The sequence below is a fragment of the Pyrus communis genome, chromosome 5, assembly GCF_963583255.1.
Source record: "Pyrus communis chromosome 5, drPyrComm1.1, whole genome shotgun sequence".
NCBI lineage: Eukaryota > Viridiplantae > Streptophyta > Magnoliopsida > Rosales > Rosaceae > Pyrus > Pyrus communis.
The window spans coordinates 15,886,662-15,900,827 of NC_084807.1; the positions used below are offsets into that span (position 1 = coordinate 15,886,662).

Here is a 14,166-nt window from a genome sequence, read left to right on the forward strand (position 1 = left end):
TTCAAAAATCAATACTCATAAATTTTTAATTAATGAACCAAAGCTCTAAGGGGGTGTTTGTTTGCCTTCTTTAACTCTCACTGGACTGGATTGGATAAAAGATTAGTGCAATCCATATTTGTTCGCTTGAGGGAGTAACTTTAGTGGTACTAAGGAGGACTTGCCTCGACTAACAATGTTGCTAGCCGGTCTTAGCGTGTCCCCCCCCCCACCCCCCCCCCCCCAACCCAAACGTTACTAACTGGTCTTAGCATGTCCCCCCTCTTTTTCCCCCACCCCCACCCCCCAAAAAACCCAAACTATGGGACTAGCTAAGATGCCTCTCTTTGTTCTTGCGTCCTCTCTGCTGCTCTCGTTCTCTCACTGTTGCCCGTGTCCTCTCCCTCACCCCTCACCTTGAACCCAGAATCACGTCCTCTCTCTCTCTCCTCATCCTGCTCAATGTCGATGCCAATCTGTGCGACCTAGACTCAAGGAGAGATTGTTGGCTGGTCAGTCCTGGTTCGCAACCCAGACTCAAATCAGGACTAGAATTAGAGTGTCGTCGTAGGGTATACAAGGAATCCAGCTACGGGTTCGATTTTGATTGAAATTGAAATTTTAATTGTTTGTGTTTTCGAAGCTTTATCGATTCAAATGGAGGAGAAAGCTGTGGTTGGAAGTTGAGGAATTTAGACGGAGAGCTTTCTCAATTGAAATGAAGGAGAAAGTTGTGGTTGGAAGCTATGGAATTTGGACTCAAAAAAGGGAGAGGAAAGAGAGAGGTTTCAAGGAGTGTTCTAGGACTGGAAAAAGAAGTAGAAAAAAGAAAGGAAAAAAGAGAATTAATTTTTATTATTTTTATTATCTTACTTCTTAGTCCGATACTACACCAAACACTCTACTAAATTAATTAAATTTAGTTTATTCTAAGTCAATCCAACTTAACCCCTCAAACTAATCTAGTCCAAAATAATATAGTGCAACAAACGCACCCTAATTTCACTAAAACTTAGGGACCAGTTCAATTTGGTTTTAAAAATGCAAATGTCTAGTTTACCCTAAATCTGCTTTTTGAATGCCGAATCCTTCATGAAAAATAATCCCCTACACATTAATTGAGCACAGTAACCATCTATTATATTTTCTTATTTGGCATTACAAGTTAGTTTACACTAACTTTACATAATATATCGATTTTGGTTTCCCTAATATCGACATATTTGATTCCGTTCCCGTTCACACCTGTCCGATTTCATGTCGGCCACGAGGCTTTAAAATGTTGAACTTGCACATAGGGCAGGTAGCATTGATATGTAACCATTTGTCTATGCAAGTGCAGTGAAAGTGATGCTGGCAAGGAAGTTGGCGTAGTTCTGCTCCATTCTCGTAGACAGAAAGGCAGACGCAGCATTCCTGCAATTTACCAAAAACATTCACGTCAACGCGGCCATGGCCGTCTAGTCATACACTTTTTCACAGCAATGATTTGCTAAATCAAACATCAAATGATCACTTGCGTGCATATTAGACATAGCGGAATACAACTATAAGTATAATGGCACGACAACTTACAGCATCAGCCTGGGAAATAGGATGATCGGTTGGTGCATTGGTGTCACATTCGGTCATGAATCCTTCAGAAGCTTGGACCTCACCATTGACTTTCTCCGAGTTACCTACCCTTCTGAATTTGAACTTTGGCAATCTATCAATCTCCTCATCTGTTGCCCCGTCCTGTTTCATGCACAAGTTGTATGAAGTTGAGTCATATAAGCGTATATGATTGAAATGTAATCAAGAATCCAAAACTTCTTTCATTGTTTTTTTCCTTCATTTAATATAGAGCTTACTACCTCATGCAAAATGAATAGGTTCTACAGAAAAAGGAAAGGATTGATTCTTCAATCCAGAACGTCACATGGCATTTAGATGGCCCGTATGAAACTCAAACTTCGGCATAAAATAGGAAGCATGAGATCTAATGCTTCAACATTATAAAGGGAGTTCACGATGAAAATCAAGTAGAACTGAATTCACTAACAGTTGAGCATTCATTATAAATATCAAATGGGATTAAATGAGTCAGCAGCCTTCACATGTATCAGAGCATCTCCAAGGGGGAGATGTAATTTGGGATGTAATTACATCTAAAATCTCCGGAAGACGATAGAGAATCTCACTCCAGTTAGTTGGATGCACTTATGAAATACAAATTTGGGAATTTAATCTCAACGGTTTAGGGTTTAAGCAAGAAAGTAATTACTGCACTTCATCTTTCCACTCTCTTCACATGTTTCACTCGTTCTAGCACTTGTTTTGGGCCCGCCAGAGCACGATGCAAAACAGATACAACTTTGCAGCTATATATTCGTTTGTCGGCTAGTTGTTGGTTTTACAGCCCAAATACAACTTCCACTGGAACATGAGATCTAAATGTGCCTATACATCTCCATTTAGCACTGGAGATGCTCCCTCACTCTGTCTAATAATAGAAGAAACAACAAACATACAAAACACAACAATGACCGGTAAAGATATTAGCCTATTAGCCAATCGCCGCATAGTCAAGTATCATCTGTTTCCATTCACATATTTCCATATTTGTGCATATGCCACATGCATCAAAGAGATCTATAATTTGCTTATCATTGCTGAATATGCTATATCTTTTTTTTTTTCTAAATGTAGAGATATATGATCACGTTCACTGTGTATTTTAAGCTTAGATGAGGAGCTACAACAACAACAACAACAACAACAAAGCCATTTCCCATTAAGTGGGGTCCGCTATATGAATCTTAGGATGCCATTGCGCTCCGTTATGTGCCACGTCTTCCGTTAGATCCTAAGCTTAGATGAGAGCTAATTTTTTTAATTTATCTCATGTCACATGATCAGAGGAAATATTATATGAAGCTACCACTTTCTAGACAATAAACTAAAGCTTGCATACAATCCTTATGGAGGTATACCTGATCTGTCACCGCATATAAGATTGCTATTATGCATGGCAGAAAGCAGCAGACTGCAACTCCAACGAGACAGGAAGCAGCAACACATACAATGATGAAGGCAACATCAAAAACTAGAAATGAAACACAGAGCCTGCAAAAAAAGAGCGGTGTGTAAATAGTTAAAACACATGTGCGCACAACATGCATTCAAGACAATCACTCAAAAGAAACCACTTCAGAGTAAAAACTGTACAATTCTAACCAGTAAAGGCGAGGTGAACCAGATAGCAAAGTCTGGCCACCATTAAGCACCCAGTAGAAGCCAATGACCCACCAAATAAATGAAAACATGCTATTGGCCGACTCCAGATTTTTGGTGATACTGTTGCACAAAAAATGGAGATGGTTAAATATACTTCATGGCATACGGCCACACAAGATTAGCTTTATGCAGAGAATATCACATTCACAACAAATGCCAACCATTACTCACATTCAATTTACCGCTTCAAATTCACAACAAAAACAAATGAAAAAGGACTGAATTCAGATATGAGATAAAGGACATCATAGAATGCAAACCCTGCTCAATTGTACATATCTAAATAAAGAAAAGAATTGTCATAAGAAAGAAAAGCAAAAAGCTTGCCAAATGTGGAACTATATACGAACAGCATCACGACTCCACAATTCAAAAAACGCTCATCCTCGTATGGTGAAACTTAGAAACCATATTTTCCATGTCCGTTGAACTAAACTGACATACACAAAAGTTCCTATACATCATTCCATAGAACAGTATCACAACACCTGCATTAATGCATACTTCAAAACAAAATGAACATAGATGCAACATTTGAATCAAGATTCATACTTTTACATCATAAAAATATTGATCAGTGTACTTTTAGTCCTAATTCCTAAAAGCAAGAATAACTATTAATATTATCTCCAAGATTGCTTTACCTTGTATCATCAGCCAAACCATGCTCACCCCCATAACCTCCAACATGACTCCCTGACATCAAACTCTCACTCCCACCACTCCCCCAACCCGCCTCGCGCCTCCTCCGATACTCCGCAACCACGCACCCAACATGAACAACACACAGCAAAATGTACCCAACAACCCAAATCCTCATAGGCACCAATGGCTTCTCCTCCACACTCAGCCCCAGCACAGTGAACCCAACAATCACAAAAACCAAATTCCACAGCAGGTCCAGAATTATGGCGGGCTTCGAGTGAAACCAGAAGCTCTGCCGCTCTTCCAGCTCCTCCGCCGCGTTCTCCCGGACCCTAACCGACGGGTCCCGCAGTCTCATTCGGCGCCCGCTGGCGCGCCGAAAGAGCCGCATCGCGCCCCGCAACGGTGGCGGGCCGTGGCGCATGAGCCGCCGGCTTTGGAGGAGCTCGTCGCCGATCGAGTACCCGATGAGTGGGTGAATGTCTACGGAATTCATCATGGTAAAGCAAAAGGCTTTTGGACTGTGCTTGATTTTTGGGAATTGGGTTTGTGATTTTCACAGGGTCCGACTCAAATCTATTTATTTGGGTTGCTGTGATTCATTGGATTGAGAGATTTGAAGGGTAAAGGTGAAAGCTTTTTGGGAGCTGGAAATTGGGCTTTGGGGAATCAAATTGGGGTCTAGAGAGAGAAAAAGTAGAAGGCTTAAAATGAAGCATTTGAGGGAGGAGAGAGAGGGGGCTTTAAAGGGGAGCTGCTGGTGCAGAGTAGCAGCTGAGTTGGGTTTCTGCATTAGGGTTTTGGAATTTTTCAGGGTGAATTGATGGGGAAGTTTTGTTTGGGACGAAAACTGCTTTTGTTTTTATCTCTTGTTATTTTTTTTGAAATTTGAAGTCTGTGAGCTTCAGTTTCTTTCAAATTTGCAGGATTGGGAGTTATGCTGTGGGATGGGGAAATTGCAGTTCTATTCATTGCTTGTTTGGCTTGGTGTGTTTGAATTCACATTCCCAGCTCTAAAGCAATAATACTTCTTTGGTAAATAAATTTTGTCACATAACTTTGTTGGCACAACAGAAAATCTTCACCCCTTTCCTTTTTTTTTTAAAAAAAAAAGAAACAACTGATGGCAAACTATCTATTTCTTACAGGCCCGGAAATGCTATAGAGAATTTCACTCTACCTATCATCACACTCAAGCAGACTCAACAACTCAGAGCATCGAACCCGGGACCTCCCTCATTTTTATGTTTATTGAGAGATGCAGTCAGCGCCCTCACCTCTTTCATTGATCAATTGAGTAATAGGGAAAAAAATTTGCAACTATCAATCATGTACGCTCATATAGCTCTAATTGTCATATGTATTTAAATTTTTCGCGCTACATAAATTAGTGCCTTTTATTGGTCGATTGAGCATAGACATGAGGTGAAGAATTTGCTGGAATCAATCGTCCACACTAATATTCTTTCATGGTCAGACACATTTAATTTTATCATTCTACATAAACTTCATCAATAAGGCCCCGATCGGTCACTTTTACGGCCCGGGATCGATAAGTGGAAGTCATAAAAAAGAGTGCTTCTCTTCGCGCGCGTTTTTGTTACCGTGATAGTTCATATAGTATATCTTAGCTTTATCAAAATGAAGGAGGGTTCGAATTCAAGACAAATTTCAGATTAAGCTCACACATTTTTGTAACTGTAATAGTTCAAATTGCATATCTCTTTATCAACATGATGAAGGATATGAATTTTAGAGTTCTTTTACAATGGAAAGAAAAATATCATTAAAAGAATATTAGTTGGTTCAAACTTGCTTCCTTATCACCCAATCATCAATGTGCATAGATTTCTCAGGAGTAAAATTCTCTTCTTTACTATGACAAAAATAACAATTTACTTTGGTAAATTTCATAGCTATACATACTTTGGTAAATTTCATAGCTATATAATACTGAAAATTGATTCATACACATCATTTTTTTTCTTTATACACTCCTAATATCTTTGATCTGTTAAGGATATAATTCTAGTATTATGTTGTTGCATAATACACAAACGTATCAATTATCATCTTTATAACATCAAAAACAAAAAATAAACGAGATTTTGCATGCTAGTATACTTCTTTTTGGGGTGTCTTAGCTTGAGCGGAAATGAACATAAAAAAAAGTGAATGTTGAGATGGTTTGAAGTGTGTGTGTGTCTTTTAGTGATGTAATGTAACCGCATTAGTCTGAACTCCATATGCTTTTCATGATCTTGGGGATAAGATTGTACGACGCACGCCCGCTCCTCCTGCCTTGTTTCCTGCCCTGCCGCCAACTGTTTCTTACAACCTTCCCGCCCTAACTTTCAACGCACTGCCCCTGTCATCCGACAATCAACTGCTCAACTCCTCCACACTAGTTTCTGCACAATAATATAATTTTATCTTTCTTTATATTTTTCTTTTTTAATTTCATTCTAGTCCTTACAACTCACTTGACTCATTATCCCAAGTCAGCATATACTTAATTACCCCATATTATTTCTACTAGTCTTTATACACGCGTTTAGGCATGTACAAAATACCTTTTATTTGTCATAGGCGTGCAGTGCGCTCCTAAAGATTTTTTAAATATGTTTGATAAATGTGTAACAAAAATAACATTAATGTTTAATTGTATGGAGTAGGTCACATTTTTCAAATTGTCATAACCAAATGCTTGTATATTTAATACATTGTTTCAAAACAAAAGATGGACAATATGACATTAAAAAAAACATAGAATCAACTTGTAAGGTGATGGTGGCATTACCAAATTATGGTATGTTTTAATATATCAAGCAAAGCAAAATATGAACAACACGTACATATTGAAACATAACATCTACTTGTGACATCAAAGCCATGCTCATATATTTTTGATACTGATCCAAAACAAAAGATGAACAATATGTACATTAAAAAAAAAAAAAAAAACATAAAGTCTACTTGTAACGTGGTGGTGCCATTACCAAATTATGGTATGTTTTAATGTATCAAGCAAAGCAAATATGAAAAATATGTACATATGGAAACATAACGTTTACTTGTAACATCAAAGCCATACTTGCCACCCATTTGTTTGCACTTGATGCTTCAGATTTTCATTGTCAATCTGCGAGCAATAATGATAAAATAAAAAATCTAACTAATTAAAAATGAGAATAATGCACTATAATTTACAATCACAAATATAAGGGTTGCAAGCAATTTGAACCAACACAAAAAACTCAGTCTAAGTTTTTTTAAGTGAAATTCTATCATGAGAAGGTGTTTATATTGTGAAATCATTAATATGTATAATTTAACCTTTGAATGTGTAATTAAAAGTTATGACCAACATAAGTTTAACCCAAATAAACTTAACTTGGACAATTTACCTATAGCATACTCCGATTACTTGAAGAATATTGTAAGATAAATAACTTTTCAAGTTTGAGTTAACAAATTATACTCATTTTTACGAAATTAAGTAGTAATAAATGTTACTTTAATCTTGTACTTCAACCTTTTAACTTTGAGACAGGTGTGATGCTTGTAAAACTGACAAAACATGCAATTTTATTTATATTTGAATTTGAATGCAATTTGATTTTATTGTATAATTCCACATGAAATTAAGAGATTAGTTGTCATATTTAGAAAGTTGTTTGGTCACTATTAATCTTTTTTCAGAACCCATAAGTTTTTTAAATTTAAAATAATTAATTTGTATAATGATATAGAGAATGGCATTAAAAATAAATAGGCATGAAATGGTGTTGTACTTAATTCGTTATACTTTATTCCAAATCCGTATGATATGAAGAGTCATTGAATGTTTTAGTTCTTGTACAGTCTTTTTTCGTGCACCAACTATATATTAAAGGTATATATAAAGCTAGAAATTTCTTAACCAAAAAAAACAAAAAACAAAAAAAAAACAAAAAAACAAAAAAATGGATTTAGAATGCATATGGCTCATGCTTCTTCTTTTCCAATTTTTGAGAATCAGTTGGTTTAGATAAGGAGTTTTATTCTGACAGATATGCTCCAATCAGGTGTAGAAATTGAGACACACCTGTTAGGAATCCTATCAATAGGCAGTTCCTTCTTCATTTTTTGTTGCATTTATTGTGGTGTTTCAATAAATGTTTTCTAAAGATGCTTAGAAGGAAACAAACAATTTTTTTTGTTGTGAGAATAACGGTTTGTCAATTTTTAAAACAATGTCAAAGAATAACAATGACACACCCTGACCCGGAATGTCCACTAGAAGTCCAAATCGAGTTGTGTTGGTCGACACCTATAAGGTGACGAAGCCATAAAGCGTAGTGATGTGGAAAATGTGAATAAATTTAAACCTACAAGTGCCTAAATACAAGAGTGCGCGGTAAGCGAGTTATGAACCCATTTCACATGTGATGATAGAGCATAAGTATAGTACAGTACAATAGGGTGAGAATTATACCATCGATGGTAATCGTCTACACCAAGATTTGCCAATAATCCTCGTCGGTGCAAAAATTCTACTACTAGAACCTGGAGGGGTGAAAAACAAGGGTGAGTAGGCCTGAAAATAAAGTTTTAATACAAACCTTTTGAAAACGTTATAACCCCTCGTCGTAAAACTTGTATAGTTTCCAGAAAATAATAATACTACGTAAGTATGAAAATGAATGCTCAAGTGCAGTGAAAACAAAAGCATGCCATGTTACAACATCTCAGCAATAATAATTGTAAGCCAGATGTGAAATCTATCTAAACTAGCATGCCAGTCGGAGTCACCTAATGTGACCTGTACGATTGGACCTGTTACTCATCAATCTATGCTAGCACACGAGTTGGAGTCACCTAGTGTGACCTATACGACAGGCTGGGTGTAAATATGTACGCTTTAGTGCTATGATCACGTGATGGCTAGCGATAAATTACGGGTCACCTACGAGTCGAAATTGCCTAATGCAGTCTGTACGACAGGCTAACACCTACTTGGATCCAAGGCCAGCATGCAGTGCAAGAGGTGAACATTATGTGAAGGACTGTGCCCTTGCTGGCCTGAGGCAGGAGCACTAACACCCGGGTGCAACAATGATGAGCTCTAAATGAATATATCCATGCCAATATGATGCAACAATTCCAATCACCAAGTAAACTCACATGAATTTACCTGCGCATCCCGTATGATCGTTTGGCATTTCACAATTTCATAACAATGTAACATTTTAAATATAACATTATTTAATCATTGCATGATATGCATAACTCAGTTCAAAGCATTTGTGGAAACAATAAAGTTTACACACACACACACACACACACACACTATAAAAAGGAAAAAGGCCCACTCACCTGAGGTCCGCGCTACAACTCCCTAGCACCAATATCGAGGCGTCACGAACGATCGGCGCCTAGAACAATTATCAAATCACGTCTCAAAATTCTTATCGATAAAACACATAACTTACATATCCTATTCGAGAAGATCCGTACTTCGGATTCCCTATCCGTAAGTTTCTAATATCCTCAAACATTACGTACTATAACGTATTAAAGTTTGGTAACAATCCAACGGTCGGATTATCGATTCATTTATTAACCAAGTGGTGGCGCACACTTAAATTATAAAAAAAAAAAAAAAAACAGGTTGTTACAAACAAAGTAAAAAACAAACAAGTACAAATTAAAAGTTACAAGTACATATAAATCGTTAACTTTAAAGGAAAAGGATTCGGGAAGGATCCCGCAATCATGACTATTCATCGATCATCGTGCGATCAACTTTAGTTTGGTACTACTTGTATTTAATTTTAAATTTTAAAATGATTTATGATTATACGATGTACGATAAATGGTCACAATTACGGGATCCCTAGGATCCCTAGGAAAATGATCTAGCGAGGATCCTTTTTCAACTTTAAAAACATCACAGTTGAAACGTATAACTTTTTTTCAAAAGGCGAGGACCATGAAGTAAATAGGCATATCTCTGTTGACCCTAAAAATTACAAAGCCTACGTGGCGTGCAGGCTGAGTAACTAATGAGCTAACTACGTCCTTTAGTTGATGCGGGGCATGCTAACTCGTCGGCCGAGCCTGGCCGAGGAGTACAATTTGTTGATGTTGCGTTGAGCACGTTGCTGACTTCTTGATCTTGCGATTGTGGCCAAGGAAGGAACAAGTCTCAGCCTTTGGGTTCTCGAGCTTGAAGACAAGGCTGCTAGTTCTGCGAAGTTCACGAATCGTCGGCACCGGATTCGGTCACAATGATTATATTCGTAAGAGTATAAGCAAGTCGAATCGACACCAGACTATATGGACACAAATACTCAAAGGAGATGTATGTCTTGATGGTGAATCTGGTTCGGCCGTCAGAATGCCGAACTTTGAAACTCACTTATGAATATCCAATCATAAAATCACTCGGCGTTCAATGTGCCGAATATCGTAACTTGTAACACCTTACTTTGCCGAGAAGTCTAATAAGATGACCTCTGCTAATAAGGATTCGAAAACCCTTCTCGACTGAGACTTAAATAGGTAACCAGTTGACCTCAACACAGTGTTGTTTATCCAGACTGAAGGTGCTCCTCGGTCAGTTGATTCTATGACAACAGTGTTGTTTATCCAAAATGAAGATGTTTGCCGGTTGCCTTCACAGTGCTGTTTATCCAAACTGAAGTTGTGTCGGTGATAGGATCATATTTAGGCAACTTAGTTGGCTTGTTCTTGTGCATTTACGTTGTTATTTCTTAGTTCTTTAAGTCTTTTAAGTTATTTTCGTATGTTTTCAGGTTCTAAGGGCTAAAAGAGCAAAGAAGTGCATTTTGGGCCTTTTGGAGCACTATTGGGCTAAGGATGGATAGCTTATGCTTAGAGCCAAAGTGTTGGATGAAATTGAAGGCCTTGTATGCACTTTAGGACATAAAACAAAGGGCCTAGCCATTCTCTTCCCAAAAACCATCTTAACCCATGCATAACCTACCAATTTCAGCCACACGCACACAAAACCCATTCTATGCCGTGGCCTCCCTTGCAATTTTAGCCATCACACTTCATCATTGCAACCACCATTCACCCTAGTTGTCACTCACATGCTTTCCCATTCTATAATTCACTCACATGCACTCTTAATCATTCATCCATTTTCTCACATGCACACAAACACAACCTTGCCGTGCATCCCTTTGCATTTCCAGCATTCCCATTTGCATTTTCAGCTTTCCACCAACCAACCTAGTTGTCATTCCACATGCATTCCCTTCTTTAATCATTCCTAGCTACCATTCACATGCTCTCCCATCCATTCTCTCCCTATAAAACCATGCAATGCATTCATACAAACCATTCCAATTCACCACAAAACAATCACACAACACACCATCACAAAAACCCATTCTTTGCCGTGCATATCCCTTCCATTTTCTGCATATTTTCTCTTCATTGCAGCCACTCTAACCACTCCTCATCCCCCCCAAAACCTATCCTTAGACCTTGTGCCGTAACAAAGAGGAAGAGAAGAGGGCCTAAACGTTCATACAATTCAAGTTTGAGTTGTTGGAATGTTGAGATGTTTCTTTGATTTCAATGTTTAATTTCAATTCTCTTTGTCTTGTACGTCTGAGGAACTAAACCCCCTTTAGCTAGGGGGTGATTCGAAACCATGTTTATACTTGCAATATGAATTGATTACCTTTGGTTGGAATTTCATAAGTTGTGGATTCAATTTGTTTAACCGTTTGATTGATAACTTATTTATGTATGTTTATTGAGAGTGCACGCTTAATTTTCATGCAAGAATATGACGCTAGAATATAAGTGAGTTTCACCTAATAGTTATGAACTTATATTCACAAGTAGTGGAGGTTGCTTATAAACAATCGCGTTAAATGAATCCTTGGCACTAGTTTCATGCTCATCATAGTAACGAAGGCCTCGTCAACACTTATAGTTTTCATGATGCTTAATGATCTTTGATTGTATCTTTATTGTGCTTTTCACGTAAAAGACTTTTGGAGAATGTTGTGAATTGCATTGCGCAAACCCATCCAATTCATTAACTTAAGGAGAACTTGACGGTTAATTTAAGCGGACCTAATTAACCCGGGGTGTTGAGTTTCATAATTTATCGAAAGACCAACTGAAAATCATCTTGTATGCAAGTGTAACATGTGTGGAGAAGAACCCCTTAGCTATTCCATCATCTATATTTTCATCACATTCATATTTACATTTTGCCCTTAATTATAATCTGTCCATTTAATTTAATCTCGTCCAAACACAACCCCCCCCATATTTTGTTAAGTCTTAGTCATTACAATCTATCTTATTTTGTGTTTTTAAGTATTTGGAGTCTTGTGGACTTGTTTTGAGTTCTTGTTAAGTGAGTTAAGTGTTTTAAAAGTTAGTTTTATTTATTTGAGTCAAGTGTTTAGCACCCCTAGTTAATCCCCGGTTAGAACGATCCCTACTTACGTCATTACTACAATTGTCACAAATAGGGTTTAATTTGTGTGTCGTATAATTCTCGCATCAGTCGGCGGAAAAAGAAAATAAAAAATCTTAAGATGTTTGAGAGGTTTGCGCAGGGCAGTTGTGGGTTGAATTGGAGAGACCCTTTCTGTTGTTTGTAGCCTTGTATTTATAGGGACAAGTATGCGTTGGTTGATAAGCTGGTAAAGACTACCATGTTATTAGAACTCTTCCACTGATTTGAGCCTCGGATAAGCCTTACTCCCCCCAAGACTCTGAACTTAGCCAAAAATACAACCAAATCCAATCCTTGTGTTTAGTCTTATCAGTTATCACATCGAATCCCCAAATAATCTGCACACTTGAAGATGAACAAATAAATAGCCACCAATTATATATATATATATAGTTAGCCCAGTCCACACGGCATGCAGACTATATGGCCTAATCCCATCATCAATTCTTATGGTCTTGTACTCAATCTGACAACACCATCACCATGCATTGAAAACCTACCCTACCTAGGTTTCTCATCTCATCCTCACATCATCACCAAAAGCCATCATCTCTATTGTCGTGCATGCATTTTGATCAAATGAATTTCAAATTCATTTTAAGCTTCCAAGTGCCGCCAGACATCCCAAATCAATTCGAATTGTATTTCTTTATTTGAGATATAAATCGCATCCTATTTATCTGGTTTAAGAAGATTCCAAGAAGATAATTATTATGATAAAATCCATAATATTATCCTTTAGCAAAAATATCTCCATTTTTCCATCCAATGGTTGAGAACCATGTTCACTCAATGGCCTTGATTACTCGGGCCGATGGTGTAAAATCGGGTCCAAAGAATCTCATACACAGAAAATTTTTATTATGTTCAAATAATATGAAATGGAATAAGAATTACAAATCATCTGGCTTATAATTCCACAACTAAATGCATTATGGGAAACAAAACTCTAGCATTCACATATCTAAAACTAATAAGGAAAAAATACACAAATAAACACAATAAATGAATGGAAGATATTGGCACATCAATGTTACTAAATTATGAAGATGGCAATGAAATTGATATAATTTATCAAGACTAGATCTTGACATACACCCAGGGTTGATGAGTAGAGTCCCTCCCACAATAATATACTAAAAATTCATGACGAGCCAACGTCCATTAGATCCCCGCCAATCGCTAGTTTAAGTGGCGGCCAACCACGAAACTAGGCTAAAACAGTAGAATTATGCTAAACGGATGTCAGGTCGACGTCCGCAATGTGAGGAATCTCATAGTAAGGTCCTCTAAGACTACGCATGTGATCTTCCCCCAGAAGAACTATGTGATCCACTCCTGAAGGCACTCTAAGCATCACCACAAAAACGACTATGATGACTCCACTAGTTCAACGCTAAGGGCTTCCTCCAGAAGTAGCCTACAAATCTCTACGAGTAGCACTTTGATGTCCTCCATGTGAAGATCCTTGAGAACCACCTAAAAAAATCCATAACATTTTCGGGCTCTACTCGAATGTGTATTAAAAGAGTGGGGTCCTAGGCGAGCCTTCGAAGTGGGGTCCAAAATTTTTTCTGATCGTTCTTTGTATATTGATTTGTATAAGAAAGAATTCACTAAATACATAAAAAGTTCTATTTTCACGTCAAATATCATTAAAAATTAATATCAAAAGAAGATAAATATACAAACATTATTTAAACATTACACGATTCACGTTTTTAGACATAAATGTACTAAATATTTGCAGTCAAGAGTCTAAGATTGAG

General features: G+C 37.4%; 1 protein-coding gene across 2 annotated transcripts; it reads right to left on the minus strand.

The window, feature by feature from the left end:
- Positions 1-1,030: 1,030 nt before the first annotated feature.
- LOC137735023 (E3 ubiquitin-protein ligase At4g11680-like) lies at positions 1,031-4,881 on the minus strand. Of its 2 annotated transcripts, none has more exons than XM_068474380.1 (5): positions 3,903-4,881; positions 3,190-3,318; positions 2,955-3,087; positions 1,555-1,716; positions 1,031-1,395 (listed from the first exon to the last, which is right to left on the minus strand). In XM_068474380.1, the coding sequence occupies exons 1-5, from the start codon at positions 4,400-4,402 to the stop codon at positions 1,219-1,221; spliced, it is 1,101 nt and encodes a 366-aa protein (XP_068330481.1). In that variant the 5' UTR covers positions 4,403-4,881; the 3' UTR covers positions 1,031-1,218. The 2 variants fall into 2 exon arrangements, with proteins under 2 accessions (XP_068330481.1, XP_068330482.1); XM_068474381.1 differs by having other exon boundaries at positions 1,032-1,395; positions 3,199-3,318; positions 3,903-4,878.
- Positions 4,882-14,166: the final 9,285 nt, after the last annotated feature.